Source organism: Lepidochelys kempii, chromosome 6, assembly GCF_965140285.1.
Source record: "Lepidochelys kempii isolate rLepKem1 chromosome 6, rLepKem1.hap1, whole genome shotgun sequence".
In the NCBI taxonomy this organism is placed as follows: domain Eukaryota; kingdom Metazoa; phylum Chordata; order Testudines; family Cheloniidae; genus Lepidochelys; species Lepidochelys kempii.
The window spans coordinates 57864524-57882487 of record NC_136385.1 but is presented as its reverse complement, the minus strand read 5'-3'; the positions used below and the strand labels follow the sequence as shown (position 1 = coordinate 57882487).

The following is a 17964-nucleotide window of genomic DNA, read 5'->3' as shown; positions in this document are numbered from 1 at the left end:
TGTTTTATTCAAATAGACTAGATTTCTTTATAGCTCTACAAAAATACTGTTTGTAACAAAATTAACTGTTACCTAATCAGCTATATTAGATTCCTTTCTTTGTTCTACTGCAGTCCAGATTCTCTGCCCAGCCCAAAAGCCAAGGAAGAGTGCAGGTAACAGTACATAGGTATTTGATATTTGTACTCCATATTCTGCATTTGAGTCTAAAATAAAATGGGGGCATTTCAGGTAACACTGATCTACGCCAGAATTAACGTACATTTGCATGAGATAGGATGGCACTATACTATTTCACTTTCACTGAGTCTGGACAGAGTCCATATCAGTTCTGATCATTCTAAAGGAATAAAAAGGCTTACCTCTTCTGCATAGGCTTTTCCAATTCCATCAGTAGCTCCCGTGACAACTATAACAGGGGAAAAGGGGGAAAAAATAAATATGAGTTATTACTGTAAAGATAGCTAACAACAAAGTGGTCATTAGTAGGCTATTGGAGCACCCCTTCCGACTAAGCAGCTCAGGTTACATCCTCACATGGTACTTGACTCCATTTCTTCTTCTTCATTATTAAAAAAGCTTTTAGAAAACCGACACTCCCTCTTCTAACGCCATAATCCATGTTTGGAGACCCAGATTACCCTTTATGGCCCAAATGGTGACTTTCAACTCCCACTTTCAATTGTAAAAGTTAAGTTGTGAATATCAAACACCTCTCAGATTAGTTTTATTTAAAACAGTGAGGTTAAAATGACCAGAGGTCTGTACGGAACTGATGAAAGTACATCCAGACTCATGGTGGACAAGGCACAAGTCAGCACAAGGCTGTTTAGAACAAATTTCCAGTCACGTATTCATTTCCTCTGTGATTCCATCCCCTGACTGCCCACACCCTAGTGTCCAGGAAAGTTAGATTTATCAGTGGAAAGTACGGCCAGACAAAGTCTTATGAAATTTTTTTCACCCATGGAAAATTGGATTTTTGACTCAGTGAAAATTTTTGAGGTATGTGTGTTTTCCTCAAAAGCTTTTTAGTTTTCAGCAACTGAAAAAAATTGTTTTTCATATTCTGAACATTTCAACAAAAGCCAAAGTTTTCAAAAGAAAAAGAATCCCATTTTCTGATCCCTCTAGTGGCAAGTCTGGCAAACAATAACAAGGTCCTCTGTATTGGACACTCATAAGTCTTTCTAGGACCCTCATCTACTATAGGGCCATGAGGAACTAAATCTGGGTATATCATGGCCACTTTTGAGAGGGGATTCCAAAACTCCATTCACACTGCTACCCACTGTTTTATCAAAGAAAGCTAAAGAGCAGCTCCTCTATCCATTTTCGCTACTTTGCCTACCACCTCTATCCAGCTAAGCATGCACATTCAGCATCTCCTTCTTCAACTCTTCCCTGCCAGCCAGCCCACTTAATTACACTTAGGCCTTGTCTACATTGTCACTTTAGAGCACTGAAACCTTCTTGCTATGGGGTGCAAAAAGAACACACCCCTGGGCTGCTCTTAGTGGGACTGAACTGGGAACTGGTTTAAAGTGCCCATTTCTGTTTTTTCTGAGCAACGGGTTCACAGGAACACAGTTTACTTGCAACAAAACGAAAACAAAAAATGTGATACGTTTTGCCAGATGCATTACAGTTCTGCAAAATGACACTGTCCCCTAAGTTCAAGGGCTAAAGCAAGCTCTGCTTTAAGTCTTACATTATGTATTATCATACAATTCATTACTGCTCCAACAAAATATGATAAACAAGACAGAAAAGAGAAAAACTGCACCAATACCATTCTCCCAAAAATTTGACTATCTTCTGAACTAACCTGATTTGAAGAATGTTCGTGGGCCATTTTCCACATTATAAATTAGTGAAGTATTTGAAAGAGCAGCTGTTGCTTAATGGAAAACTGGCTCATTGTATTTCCTCCTCCTAGCCACAACTTCATGGCTTGTCTCCTCTTCTTCCTTAAAAAGTTTCAGTCTGGACTAGCAAGCTCTCCACTTTAAATCCCTCCACAAAAACCGTTATTGCTTTGTCTTCAATGCTATCATCGCACCTTAACTGGGTTGCACCTACAGACTGCATCCTCCTTAAGGAAGGGACTTAAGTCTTCCTACATATTTTGCTAAGTATCTACAGTACTTCATGAATAAAATGTTAGATTCAGTATAGTGCAAGAACACATGATACACACAGTTCTTCACTTGTTCTTTATTACCAAGGTCATTTACATGATTTTTATTTGCCATGTTTGCTCCTATTACTTATTAATCATAAGATTGTGTGTGACAGCAGCCACTTTCAAGATAATAAACAAAAGGTTTGGGACTTTAGGTGAGGCATACATAACAAGAACAGTTTCCCCACTCCTTCAGGTCCTGCTTCACCAAGAGCCTATGTCTGGCCAACGGAAGCTAGAGGAAGTGCCCTCCAGAATTTAAGTTTGATTGTTAAGTTGGCCCAGGGTTGACAGTCAATAAAAAGAAAAGGGCTACAAAAGTCACATCCTTCAAAAAGAAAAATATGATGGCTCCAGTGTTTCCAACCAGCCCAACTGAGCCATGCCCAGTATAAGGCCACACATACTTAATGCACATTGTTATAGCTTCACTCCATCAAAAAAACAAATTTCCCCCCAAACCCCTCAGAGTTCTGCACCACATTGCTCCCCAGGTAAAACTCAATTCTGACATCCCCACACTCCAGTTAATATATTCTGGGCTCCCCTCCCAAGCCCCCAAAGCTCCCCCATATTTTTTTTTTTTTTTTTTGCAGCATGCTGGAACTACAGCTGCTGTGCCTTTCTGATTCCTCCTCTTGACAGAAATGGCATCTGAGCCATTATTTTCCTGCTCCTCTCCAGTTCATCTTCCCTTCCCATCCCCCTCAAGAAAAGCAAGCAGTTCAGGAGCAGTGTTCTTTGAGCCACTCTGCTCCTTTGTTCCTCAGCCCCCTGAAGGGAAGGAGACAGTGGCTCCAAGGACAACTCAGTCCACTCTCCCAGGCAAAATTTCTTGTTTACCCTTGTTAAGCGTATTTTGTTCCCAGACCTACTCCCAAATTCATAGAAGCTCTTCTTGGGAACAGGGTCCCAAGCTCTACTCCAAAGTTGGAAGCACTACTACTAGTCCAGCCTCCTCCTATTACCAACAGGATGCAGAGTACTACTGGACCATTCTGATGGCAAAGGCACAGAGACTGAATTAGTGCAGAGACTGTGGCCTGGTTCACACTGATTGTTTTGCCAGCACAGCTGTTTTGTTTGGGAATGGGGGGAAGTCACACTGACCCAGCTATACCACCATAAAAGGTTCTGTTGCTGATACAGCTTATTTTGTTGGAGGAACTAAGCTATACCAGCAAAGCGGCATCTCTACTAGGAGGGTTTGCTGGCATAGCTATTCTTTCTAGAGTAGATAGGACTCAGAATAAAGCAAGGCGATTGCAAATATGAAGAGTCAGGGTTTGTCTACACTTAAACTGCTACGTTGGTATAGCTGCAGTGCTACAGCTGTGCCATTGTAGTGCTTCCGTGTAGACACTACTTATACCGAGAGGAGGTAGGCAATCCACTTCCCTGAGAAGCAGTATGTAGGTCAGGAAGAATTCTTCCATCAATCTAGCACTGTCTACCTCAGAAGTTAGCGTGGCATAACTACGTTTCTCGGGGAGGGTTGTGAATTTTTCACACCTAAGAGATGTAGCTAGGCCGATGTAAGCTCCTGGCAGAGACCAGCCCAAAGACTTGAGGAATGGGTGCTGACATTTTCATTCCCACTCTTGAGATACTATGGCCAGATATACACTCAAAAGTTAAGTCGGCCCAGCTATGTCACTTGGGGGGTGTGAAAAATCCATACCCCTGAGCAACATAATTAAGCTGAACGAATCCTCACTGTAGACCGGGGTCTCAAACATCAAGAGTTTGACGCGGAGTTATTTGCTGCAGCCGCCAAGCTCCCCGCCCCGCCCCAGAGTTATTTGCTACGGCCCGCCAAGCTCCCCCCGGCTCCCTCCCCCCCGGAGTTATTTCCTGTGGCTGCCAAGCTCCCTCATCCGCTGCCCCTCCTCCCCCCCAGAACGCCACGTCCCCACTCCTCTGCCTACCTCCAGGCACTTCCTGCCAACAAACAGCTGTTTGGCAGTGCTTAGCACTTTCCAGGAGGGAGCGGGGAAGGAGTGGGAAGCCATGTGCTCAGGAAAGGAGGCGGAGAAGAGGTGGGGCAGGGGTGGGGATTTGGAGAAGGGGTTGGAATAGGGACAGGGAGGGGACAGAGTTGGGGTGGGGACTTTGGGGAAGGGGGTGAGGAAGGGCCTCATGGAAGTGGTGAAGTGCAGACAGGGCCAGGGGCAGAGGGGGTGGCTTTTGTATCTTATATTAAAAGGTGTCAGCGATGCGGCCCTCGGGCCAATGTACTAGTCCTCATGTGGCCCTCATGGTGATTTGAGTTTGAGATCCCTGCTGTAGACAATGCTAGGGCAACAGAATTCTTCCATTGACCTAGCTACTGCTGTCACTGTGGAACGTCAACTCGATAGCTGTGCTGCTGTAGTGTTTCAACTGGAAACAAGCCTATGAATGGCCATTATGAATGACAATGGTCAGTCACTTGGAAAGAAAAAGAGTGAGAATGACACTAAGCCTGGTGGTTAGAGCACTCACCTAGGTTGTGGGAGGCCCAAATTCAAGTCCCTGTCCCAAGGACTAATTATTTATAAATGCAGAACAACTACAATAGGCGTGACAAAGAGCCCTATACCAGAATATTCCCATAGTTCAGTGGTTCGGGCACTCAGCTGTTTAAATCCCTTTTCTCCATCAGAGGGGGGACTGAACTGGGGTTCCCCGGGTGAGTTTTGTAACCACTGGGCTCAACGGGAGAAAGCCTCCTCCTCCGCCATTGCTGTGTTTCCTGTCTTCTTTTGCTTTTGTCAAAATGAATGAAATTGAAACAAAAAATGGAGTCAGTTGTTTCAACCTACCTGAAACAGTTTTCAACTTTTTGATTCGCCAAAAATGTCAAAAAATGTCATTTTCAGTTTGACGTGAAATAAAACATTTTTTGGGTTTTTTTGGAATTGCCCGCAAATGGAAAAATCCATTATTTGTCCAACTCTATTCCCTAGCAGTGTTGCTGGGGAACAATACATACAGCATAGCCTTTTATTTAAGGCACTGCAAATAATATGGAATTAAGTGGTCGTTCTAAGCAATAGCACCAGGAATATCATGTTTTAATATTCCTGAAGTCCTGATTTAATTTTCCAAATTTCCCTGCATATGCGGGAATCTTTTAATTTTACTTAATCATGATGTGCATGTGCAGAGGTGTGAACTTTTGCAGGATTTTCCCTGAGGGAGGATGTAGAAAGGACAGTTCCACCTAGATGAAGCAGCACAATTTCTGTTATACACAGACTTAAATTAACCTGCTTGTGTTAATCATAAGTGACAGAGAACCAAGTTACACCAGAAATATCCAGTAAGCGACCTAATGACTGCCCTTTAGAATGAGGGAAGATAGTTAACCATTACAATAGCTGGCCTTAACTTATACTAATCTGCAACAAGTGGAGAAAACGATTGATATGCTAAAGGGGCCTGCAGACAGCACTGGCCAGTCAACTGCACAACAGACAGGGCTGGTAGCACTGCCTATTAAGGATGCCTGACGCTGCCCTTTTTAAGAAGCCTTATCTGTTGCCCATAATTTTGCCAAACTAACCATGGGCTGAAATTTGCCAAGCTGGGTGTCTGTCTCAAGTTGACTTTATTGAAGTTTCAGCCACAAGAGCACAGTCATTTCTAAGAATGGGACTAGGAAAAAAAATATGCTGTTCTACAATGTTAAAATTCTGGTGACTTTTTTTGCTTATGCTTTGAACCATGGATTGGAAATTTGTGCAAGACAAGTGCCTTCTGCTGTTCCTGTGAAAATCCACCCAAATTTAGCCAAGGTAAGCTTCTGGAAAAAGATCTATTCACATATACTCAGTAGAGACTTGAGTTTAGCAGCTAAAAATCTCTGCAGATTCAAGCCCTCACCAAGCCTACTTCAGTGTCTCACAGCTGACCAGTCTGCACATCCCCACACTAAGTGACAGCAAGGTCCTGCTCAGGGGCTGCTGTTACCAGCCGCTCTGGGCCAGGTACCAGAACTGAAAGTAGGAAGTCGGTCTTCTGTGCTCACAGCGACACTTCCAGTGGCGGATTAGCCACTGGGCCCATCGAGCCCATTCCCTAGGGCCCCGGCTTCCACTACCTGTCGCAATACCTAGTCGGCTGGAGAGCATCTCCCGCTGACAAAGCTACCGTCACTCATTGGCGGTGGTTTCATTATGCCAGTGGGAGAGCTCTCTCCCACCAGCATAGAGCAGCAACACAGGAGACCTTGCAGCGGCAAAGCTGCAGCAGTACAGCTGTGCTGCGGTGCCGCTGTGCGGTCTGTAGTGTAGACACAGACCAACCTAACATATCTACACCAACAAGGGAGCCAAATTAAGGATACAAAGGAAATCTTAATTCTGGCATTTCCTAACTTTTGAGTATTTGACTTTGCTACCTTAATAACATCCTTTTAAATGTAGTTGTGTGTGTGCACACAATTCTCTATATATGTCATATGAAGAGCACACAGCATGAGCAAAGGAGTGGCAGAAGCACCAGATCATCAAACTGCAGTAGGATGGGTCCTTACACAGCCTTGTATTCTGTGTGGCTTGGTCTTCAGTAGAGATTTAACTCGATCACAAGTTTTCTTGTGAACGCACTTTGTTCAGACATGAATACCCTTCAGTCACGCCATCACTCTGCCATACACAGCAGTCGCCACTCTCTGGGGTACAGGGCAAAACACGAGTTAACAAAAAGCAAGACAAGTGAACTTGAGGCATCTGCAGTGAAGACATATGGCCATGATCAACCACAACAATTGATGATCCACCAATCTTTTCCAAAAGCCCCCCTGGGCACCAATCCTGTGTCCTATCTGCAATCTTTCTGTGCTTTCTCCTAACGATATATGGTTCTACTCAGTATCTTTGGAACCACACTGCTTGCTTCAGTCATCTCTGGATGGATACAGCAATGAGAATGCCAACAAGAAGACTATTCAGTATATCAGAAATCAGTCACCTGGCTGGATGCCAATAAGAAAGCCAGGACCCAGAAGAGGGCTGCCCAACATTACTACAAGATGGCTCGGAAACTGTTGGCTTATTGTGGAAATCAATCAAACCACACAATACTGTAGAGAGAAGATCAAGGGGCTCAATGTGAGCTACCACAGGGCCAAGGATAACAATTCCAAGTTCAGTGCTACCCTGATGAGCTAGACGAAGTGCTGAGCAACATCCCCAGCAAAGATCTCCATGTCAGGCTGGCCTCATCTGTGGAGTTGGGATGAATGCAGATTTGTATGTTGGACATGAAACTCATCTCAACAGCTGTGAGCAACCAGCCTAGAGAAGACCTCTTCTCCAAATCACAGAATCACTTCTATGAACTGGCCCTGGTGAACACAGTCGGGTGGAGGACACCCACACAGAAGAACTAGAGGACGCAGCATCTCAGATTGATGAGATGAGCACAGCCATTATTGTTACTAAGGATAGTACAAAAAGGTGTGGGTGAGTTTTAGCCTATAATCCCACATCTTGCTTTTGCTGGAAAGAAATGCAGCCCAATTATGCATGTCTCTATTCCTTGCTATCCCCCTCCATCTCCTCTTCCTGACTAACCACTGTTCAATATGGTAGACAAGTGGAGTTTGTAAATGAGCAGCTGCTTACAATGGCTGATATAAGTAGAAATTTATTAATAGAAGAAAATGGCATGAGTGTAAAAGACTTGAAAGTTAAAAAAATTATAGCCATAGCCCTAGCAAAATATGGCTTGCACAAACACAATCCTTAAATGCACCACCACGATTACCACAGGAATAGACAGCACCTTAAGGCAACACATGGCATCATCCTCTCACTATGTAGCTACCAGATTGCAGATCTTACGTTGCTCCATTCCTAGGAGTAGTAAAGTAAACTTTTTCACTCAGTAGAAATTTGAGTTGTTCTAGAGATTTCTGGGCAAGACAAGCTTCCTTCGGTCTTCCCTGTACCTCACAAATTCCCTCCAGTCATTTATCATTCCATCTGGTACAAGACACAAAGATTTCCCTCCCATAATCAGAAGGTCTCTACACAGAGGCCTGCAATTAACTTCTCTCAATTCCAGTCTGGGACCTCCAACAGAACCACATCATCTAACAGCACAGCAGTCTGGAGGAAGTTTGAAATAATCACTAATGCTGCTGTTTTACTGGGACTGCACCCTTCACTAAAAGTCTCCCCTATTAAAGAAAAAAATCTGGGGGCATGGTAAGAGTCTGTAAACTTACTGTTCTTTTCCTGGGAAAATGTTTTAAACAAGTTTGGAATGGAGCAGAAACTAGCTAGAAATGACATTTTCAAATGAAAGTTGCAATATTTTATTCACAGCTGCATAGAAAGTGTTTAAAATCATAGACACATTAAAGGACATTCAAACTTTTCTTAGAAACCTGAGGTAGTGTCAGATTCAGTGAGGGACGAGAGGGGAAGAGACCACTCCAAGGAAACCACTCAGTGACCCAAAGGCTGCAGGATCTCTGGGGAAAGCGACACTGGACCAGGACTACTCCTGGCGGAATTCTGTGCCAAAAAATTAAAAATTCTGCAAATTTTGTCAAAATAACACTACATAATCACACCAGTCTCAATTATTCTGATAATTTATTTCAAAATACTTGTCAGCAAGTATGTCTAACAATACAGACACACAAAAATTCCCCCAGGAGTAAAGAGTTAAAGAAACCCCTATAACAAACCAGTTGTTGTTTCTCTGCCTCCCCTCCCCTCCTGAACCCAGCGGGGGGTCAGACCCCCACAACCCTTCCCCCGCAGGGCCCCTCCCAGCCAATACACCCAAACCACTTGTCTCCCAGCACCCAGCCGTGGGGCCCCAACAGAGCCCAGTCATCCTCCCTCGGCCCCAACAGAGCCCAGCCATGACGCGTCCCCCCAAGCCCAGCTACCCATCCCCCTACTCTTCAGAGCCCAGGGATCCAGAGGGAGAGACAACCTGATGCTGGGTCCCAGGCTTGTGTGAAGTTTCTTATGTGCCACAGTCCCCTTCCTTCAGAGCATACTGGGAACCACAGCTACTACTCTCCTCCTTTGAATATTTGAAATGTTTGTACTGTTATATTCTTGCTTGTATCTGTTGCTGTTTTACACTTGTTTAGCACACTTTTACAATTATGTAATGATAGCTGGACTGCCCAAAATACATTTGTTTTTAACAAAAATTTGTTCGGTCACATATGGAGGTCTGGAGTGACAACGGATAATCACAACAAGCAAAATGACATGTCCAACATATTCGTTTCATACAAAGGTCAGATAAGGCTATACTTAATTTCAGTCTTGCAGCCCCAGATGCAGCATCAGCCCTAGCGTGCTTCCCACACAGTTTGGGAATGCAGGTGCACAAGGCATTAATTTATAGCCTTTGCTACTGCACTAGCAACTAGACGCGCGCTAGATAGTTGTCTCTAAGACTACTCCAAAACCATGATGTCCTCCAGTTATTCTGCTCCAAAATATTCCCCTTATCACGTATATTATGAAGCACACAATATGCCTCAATCACTTGCCTGGCATTATACACACTACAAACCAAAGAAGTCCGTAAGCAGCTCCATCTTACCTTCAGTTGGCCAAGAGCACATTGCACCACCACCCTGCACATGTTTAGTCTGTAGGTGAACGGTCTGCTGCCAGGTTGGTGGAAATCATAAGAAATCTTGATCACCCAGGACAGCGGTGAGTAGGGTCACTAAAAATCACAGTGGGCATGGACACTCCATTGATGACTTTCGATAGGAGGGAATAACATCTCACCTTGCTCAGACTAAAATAGGCCACACCTTCAGATCACCCTGACATCATGTACTCCACGAGTGCATCCTATTAGGCATTTGTGAATCTGCCATGGTGTTCCACAAAGGCCTGCATAATGACATAGCAGTATTCTCTCCTAAGAATGTACTCACTTTATCCAAATAGCAGGCAGCACATAGGTTTAGGTGCACCATCAATAATTCCTGCATACCTCAGGAACCCCATCCCTTCAAAACGCACCATTGTTCTGAGGATATTTCCCAATACAACCACCCTGGGTTGCAGTAGAGCAATAATTGCCTTGCAAATCTCCGTAACCACTGAACCACCTGCCGATTTGCCAACCCCAAAATGACTACCAAGAGCTCTGTAAAACTACACAGCTCTAAGAACGCTGCTTTTTTCATATGAAAGTTATGGACCCACTGCCAATCACTACATTTCCATCACGATGTAGTTAAATCAGTCTGCCCTTGTGGTCCTGATCTAGAAGCAGTGCTTTGAGGCGGGGGTGGCGGACGGGACCTTGCCATCGAAGAGCATCAGCTGGGTCCATTTCTCCGTGTCCACATGGCACTGAGCTTTCTTCCTCTTCTAGTTGTAACAGCAAGCTCTCGCTATCGTCTTTAGTTACAAACACTCACTACCATCCTCTTTGCAACAGTTTTCTCAGAGGCACACCAAGTGAACACTGTCTCCTTAAAACAAACAAACAAACAAAAAAACAGTTCTGACAAGCGGAAGCATACCTTAGAGCATCAGGAGGTAAATGCACAGCAGCTTGGGTCCTACCAGGAAGTAAATTTCTTGGGACTAAATCACTTTCACTCACAATCCCCAGAAGGGCTGGACAAGTTGTCCCACGATACCATGCAAGATTGAGCATGAAGTGGTGCAGCTCTATTCAGTAATGAAGCATGGGATATGCACCCAGAAAACTTTTAATCTCTCAAGACTGGAAAGAATGCAAGTGTGGACATAGGGCATGATAACAGGGATGTAGAACTCTTCTGCTATTCTGCAGTGTGGTTGCACTCTACGGAGTTATGCTAAAGCATGAATAACTTATGACTGTCTTCACTGCTAGACATGGGCAAAGTCAAAAGATCAAGTCTGCCTTCAGACGTGCATTGAGGCTTAGATAGGTATCTTGTAAAATCACAGTGGAGACAAAACAGACGGATAGTTTTGCCCTGTTGTTTCTAATCAAGCTAAGCCCTAGACCCTGCCTAGTGTTTACCTTGACTAGTTACATTGAAGTTAAATGTCTTGTGTCTTGCCGACACTAAGATTTTACAAGATTTTAAAAACCATACCTTTTTCCCAGTGAAGACAAGCTCATTGAACTTAGCAAATAGGCAACACTGCGAGTGTAAGAACATCAACAAGCCCTACAAAAATGAGAACTCAAACGTCAATACAAAGTCTTACCACTGAAGTCTTATTATACTGAAGGCCAGAGGAATAAAGTCAGTCCCCAGGAAAAACCAGTTACCCACTTTTCTTAATTTTTATTCTTCACGATGCATTGCTCATGTCCATTCGATTCTAGGTGTGTGTATATGTGCCCACGTGTGTGGTTGTCAGAGATTTTTGCCTCAGCGGTATCTGGAGGATCAGCTGTGGCGCCCCCTTGAGGGGCCCTCTCAGTTCCTTCTTGCCAGCAACTCTGACAGAGGAGCAGGAGGGCAGGTAATGGAATGGACATAAGCAACACATCTTGAACAACAGATACGAAAGGTAGCTAACTGTTTTATCTTTTTCGAGTGCTTGCTCATGTCAATTTCATTCTAGGTGACTCGCATGCAGTGGCCATGGAGGTTGGCTCAGAGTTCACGGTTGCGCAGCTTGCAGCGCTGCTCTGCCAAAGCCAACGTCATCACGAGCTTGCTGGGTAAGTGCGTAATGAGACATGAATCGTGTGGACAGACAACAGATAGCGGCCCTACAGATCTCTTGGATTGGTACCTGCACCAGAAAGGCCGCTGAAGACACTTGTGCCCTAGTCAAGTGTGCCGTCACGATTGCCAGCAGAGGCACTTGCAGTAGTGAATGCAGGCGTATGCATACTCAGCGAGCAAAGGCTGCCCCAAGTGCCCTTCAACCAAGCATCCATCTGCTCCACAAAGAGTCAATTCCCATCAAATGGGAGATCCTGGATTGAGGTCTCATTTCTTGGGAAAGGCCAGCAATCTGAAGCCATGAGCTGCGCCTCATGACCACCGCCGATACGACTACCCTAGCAGCCGAGTCAGCTGCATCCCACGCCATTTGAACAGAGCACCTTGCTGCCCTGGTACCCTCCTCTACCAAGCTGCCAAATTCCTAGGCCAGATCTTGTGGGAGGGATTCCTTGACCTTATGGAGGGAGTCCCATAAGTTAAAATTGTATCTTCCAAAGAGAACCTGGTGGTTCGCCACCCAAAATAACAGGCTGGCTGTCAAATAAATTTGCTTCCCAAAAAGGTCCAGTCTTTTAGCCTCTTTATTTTTGGGGCTTTAACTAGTTTGCCCCTGCTTGTTCTTTTTGTTGCCACAGAGATGACCAGCGAGGAGAGCCCTCAGATGGATACTGTGCTCTTTCTGGGTCCTGGGTCAAAAGGTTTTACAGATACAACATTTGTCCTTCACATGTGATTCCCCAAAACATCTGAGGCAACCGCTGTGGGGATTATTAACAGGCATAGGCCTGTTGCAGTCCGAGCAGGGCTTAAACCCCAGAGACTGGGGCACGCCCCACTTGGGGCGAAGTCCCTGATGGGACTCTAACTTCTAATTAGACTTCAAAATTACTTAACACTAACGACTAAACTATTTACAAGGCCCTAAGGCTCAAAGTTAGAGGAGACAAAACTGCTAGCCCAATCACCATGGGCAGTAAGAAGGAACTGAGAGGGCGTAGGGCCAGCAGCGCCTGATATACCTATGCATGAGCCCGGCACTCAAGGGGGCGCCACAGCTAACCCTATGGATACTGCTAAGGCAAAAATCTCTGACGACCATGCATATGGGCACGCACACACCTAGAATGGAATCAACATGAGCAAGCACTCAAAGAAGAAACAAAAGGACTTCTAAGGATGGAGTTTAGCTAACAGAAACGGAACCTAAAGATGAAAGCTCAGCCATACATCCAGGCTGCAATTCAGACCCACTGAATGTGGTACTCAGTGTTCTCAACTGCTGCGAAGAATGGCTTTGACACGTCGTGTAACACAGAGGTGAGGGAGAAATATGAGAGCGAAGTGGCTACAGTAGAATCCGTCTCCAGTGCATGGGGAAAGATTTATATTTGTGAATAGCCACTGCTCTGCAGTGTGCAGGAGCTAGTCATGGTCAGATCACTATTTCTGAAGACCTCTATGATTCAATTAAAACTAGGTGCAAACCAGGTGATATGTTATTTCACAAGTGCCTGAGCTAAAGCAGGTTTCAGCACTAAACAAAATAAACTAAGGAACAGGTTTTTTCTTTTGCAGCAGTGCAGTTCACAGGAACATCACAGCAGCAGAAAGCTTAACATGGGTGTAAACTTCAATAGCACAGATGTCTGATGAATCTGAAGAGTCTTCAGCTACAGAATAATATGAACACTGTACCAAGAATATGCCAGCCCTTTGGGAGAACAGAAGCTGGCAAGAATAAAGACTATCCCTGCTTGGCACTAAGTAGTGTCTCATTATTACAGATTATATAAAACACTGGCAACTGACCAATGCCTAGCTCCCAAATTATCTGCAGCCAAGGAAAGTACTTTAGTCTGTATTGGTTAAAAATATTCTACTTTTTGTCCTTAACTTGCTAGGAACAGTTATTTTTAGTAGGAACCCAATCAACCTTATCAAAATCAAGCATCAAAAATAGACTGGAGAAACACTGAAAGCAAACACTATTTTTAGCTTCTCTGTCTATTCCCTGCAGTTACCCACCAAATTCTGACTGCACAGCCCATGCATGAGTGCTTAGTTATTCTAGGCAGATCCTCCTCATGACCCTTTTTTTCCCCTGAACACCTGAATGCAGAAAACACTCGATTGATTAAAGATTAATACTGCCGCAAACCATGACAGCTGCCTTTCGTCTGAGTGCTTTTGGGGAGGGGGAGAATATGGAATGACAGAGCTTGCATCAGTATTCCTCTTGGGGATCTATTACAAGGAAAGAAAATTGCTATTTCAATTCCCTTTTGTTGCTAAAAATAGGAGTCCCAATTGATTCAAGCAAACAGGGCACCGGTTTAGCAATGCCAAATTTAGAAACCACTGAAGTCCCTAAGAGTGAACACTAACGCAGTTTAACACATGCCAGCTCATATTTAACAAAGAACAAAGAAGATAAGCATGCAGACTGCAAGTTAATAAGACAGCAGCAACTCCCTGCATTTTTATTAAAGAAAAACAGAAAACTTGGTGTAAAAATAAGACAAATGTGACTTCCACTACAGATTTTACTCATTTAAATAGCTAATAATTAAGCAGAAAAGTTACAGGCACTCAGTAAAAATCTAGAAATTGTATAGGTTTTTTCCACACATGAAAAGTATTTCTATATAAGACATACATGTAAACAGCAGGCTCAGTCTAACAGCCTAATGAGCACACTTTGCATAGTCAGGCTAGGGAATGAGGTTCAGTTCCCAGACTCAGCCACCTATTTGCTACCATTGCTCTGTTCCTGGTCCCATCTTCCTTACACAACCTGTCCTTCAGCGACCTCACCACGGAATTCATTTTCTTCAAATTATTCAAAATAAATTTCACTTCAGCTTGTGGAACACAAGGAAAGAAAAGTGACCTACAAGTCTGCACGAATTTCATTTAGAAGTAAATTTTAAAAATTGTAACATCATGCAAAATTGACAACCTGCAAGATTAAAGATTTAAATAATGACCATTTGCAAAAATGACTTTACTAGAACCACTGATATCAAAGCCACTCAGCTGCAGACTATATTCACGATGCAAATTTCACCAATACCAGCTGAACCAAAAGTGACTAGACTTGCCTAGTTTGATGTCTCAAAGACATGCATTCCTCAAATAGTTAATCTGCCAAAAATGTGCGCCAGTATTTTCTCATACAATGGAAATCTTCATTTCTAGTCTTACAGTTGAGTAGTTTTGTATTCAATACATGATCATCTTCATCACAGGAGATTACAACCATCAAAAACAAAACATCTAAAACCACACACCCTTGTCTAATTTACATTCTGCTTCCCACTCTCCCCCTCCTCTAAAGAGAGTCCCTCAGGGCTCTGTTCTTGGTCCCCTACTTCTCCTCACACAACCTATCCTTCAGCGACCTTGCCGCTCTCATGGAATTCATCACTATCCCAATTCCAACAACTCAAATATATTTCTCCACTCCTGACCTGGGATGACTCATCATATCAAGCTCAACATAGCCAAAACAGAGTTCATAATCTCTCAAATACAGAGAACAGAGGTCAGAGTCAGAGTTTAAGGCCAGAAGGGACCTCAAGATTATCTACTCGGGCCTCATGTATATTACAGGCCAACACCACCACCCAGCACTAGGGTGACCAGACAGCAAGTGTGAAAAATTGGGATGGAGGCGGGGGGGAGGGTGAGATAATAGGAGCCTATATAAGAGAAAGACCCCAAAATCAGGATTGTCCCTATAAAATATGAACATCTGGTCACCCTACCTAGCACCTACACACTAACCCCAACAAATGAAATTTGAGCAAAGTTGTACAGCTCACAGGAAACCAAACTTATGTGCTACAGGGAGAGAATAGGACGGACCAAGGCCTGAGGTAGCAAAGTGTAACTGTCAACATCAACACCATCCACCATGTCACTCAGGCTTACAATTTGGTAGTCATCTTGACTCTCCCCACGCCTTCCTTCCTACAGGCTGAGATGTGAGATTGGACTGAAGGAAACAGGAAGGCAGACTGATGAGTTAGAGTACTGATGATAGCTTAGGCCCTAGCAGTGAGATCATCCAGAGAGAAACAGAGCATAAAACACATCCCTGTGAGATCCCTTCAGAAAGTGGAGAGAGGAGAGAAAGAGGATCCATGAATAAAGTGATGCTAAAGGAACAGCCAGTGAGGTAGGAAAATCAGGAGAGGGCAGAATCATGAAAGTTAAGGGATAAGATGTTACTAGGAAGGAGTGATCAGTGTCAAAAGCAGCAAGCACATCAAGAAGGGTGAAAATGGAATAGAAACCCTGAGATTTGACCAGGAGAGGAAAGAAACCTAGGTAAGAGCAATATCACTGGAACAGAGAAGGTAGAAATCAGATTGCAAGGTATGCAGGATGGAAACTTGAGGCAACAAACAAAGGCAGCACATTTGAGGAGTTTAAAGATGAAAGGAGATAGGAAGTAGCTGTAGAGGAAGTAAGATGAGAGAGAGTTCTTGTATATATATTTTTTAATATATACTTCTTACTGCCCTCTTCTAGAACCAGACTCAGATTTTCAGTTGTCTCCTCCACAACTGAAAAACACCATGAATTAAAATACTCCAAGCAGTTAACATACAACATGTTACATAACACGAGGATATCAGGCACTTTACTGGTGCATGAAAAGTCAAGCTCTATTCTCACCTCAACATTTTTATTCAAGCCATTCAAACATGTCTCCATTTCAACAGATCAAAGAATAAGTTCCTTTGAGCCCACCTAAGGCACAGCTCCAAACGGATAAAGGAGTTCAGGAGAACTGTTAGTTTCTCAAGGAGGGAATATTAAAGGCACAACTGCAAACTATCCCAATGTGGAGGAAAGATGGGAAGAATAGTAGGAGGCCAATATAGTAATATTGAAATATTAATAACTTGAAAATCAAAAAGGAATCTTACAAAAAGTGGAAACAGATGAATTGCTAAAAAGGAGTACAAAAGAATAGCACCGGCAGGTAGGGACAATATCAGAAAGGCTAAAGCAGAAAATGAATTACACCTCGGCAGGGATATAAAAGACAATAAGAAGAGATTCTTTAAATACGCATTAGGAGCAAGAGAAAGGAAGAAAAAGCCTAGGTCCTCTACTTGGCAGGGAAGAAGAGCTAATAACTGATGACCTCAAGAAGGCGGATGTATTTAATTTCTATTTTGCTTCAGTCTTCACTAAAAAGATTAATGATGACCAAATACCTAACAAAACAAGCCAAAATAGGGAAAGAACTGATTAAAAAATAGTTCAATAATTAGATATATTCAAATTGGCAGGCCTGATGAAATTCATCCTATGGTACTTAAGGAACTAGCAGAAGCAATCTTGGAACTGCTGGTGATTATCTTCAAGAACTCCAGGAGGCGGGTGAGGTCCCAAAGCACTGGTCAAGGGCACACTAAGCATTTATCTTTAAAAGGGGGAACAAAGAGAGCCCCAGGTATTATAGACCACACAACCTAACTTCAATATCTGGAAATATACTGGAACAAATTATTAAACAATCCATTTGTAAATACCCAGAGGATAAGGGCATAAGAAACAACCAGCACAGATTTGTCAAAGACAATTCATGCCAAAACAACCTAATTTCCTTCTTTGACAAGATTACTAGCCTACTGGATGCAGGGAAGCAGAAGATGTGATATATCTTGGTTACAGTAAGGCTTTTGACACAGTGCCACATGACATTCTCATAAGCAAACTAGGGAAATATGGAGTAGATGAAGTTACTATAAGGTGGGTGTACAACTGGTTGAAAGATCATAGAATATCAGGGTTGGAAGGGACCTCAGGAGGTCATCTAGTCCAACTCCCTGCTCAAAGCAGGACCAATCACCAATTTTTGCCTCAGATCCCTAAATGGCCCCCTCAAGGATTGAACTCACAACCCTGGGTTTAGCAGGCCAATGGTCAAACCACTGAGCTATCCCTCCCCCCTCATAGTCAAAGATCAGTTTTCAATGTTTTGATGTGAAATTGAGAAGGCATATCTGGTGGGTGTCCCACAGGGGTCAGCCCTAAGGTCCGGTGCTATTCAATATTTTCATTAATGACTTGGACAATGGAGGGGAGCATATGCTTA

At 43.5% G+C, this 17964-nt stretch overlaps 1 protein-coding gene across 1 annotated transcript in view; it reads right to left on the bottom strand.

Moving 5' to 3' along the window:
* Window positions 1-17964, bottom strand: part of HSD17B12 (hydroxysteroid 17-beta dehydrogenase 12) — a 153335-nt gene that overhangs the window by 84516 nt on the left and 50855 nt on the right. The window contains exon 2 of the mRNA XM_073348046.2: window positions 363-409. Coding sequence (XP_073204147.1) covers window positions 363-409 — 47 coding nt within the window. The remainder of the gene's footprint in view (window positions 1-362; window positions 410-17964) is intronic.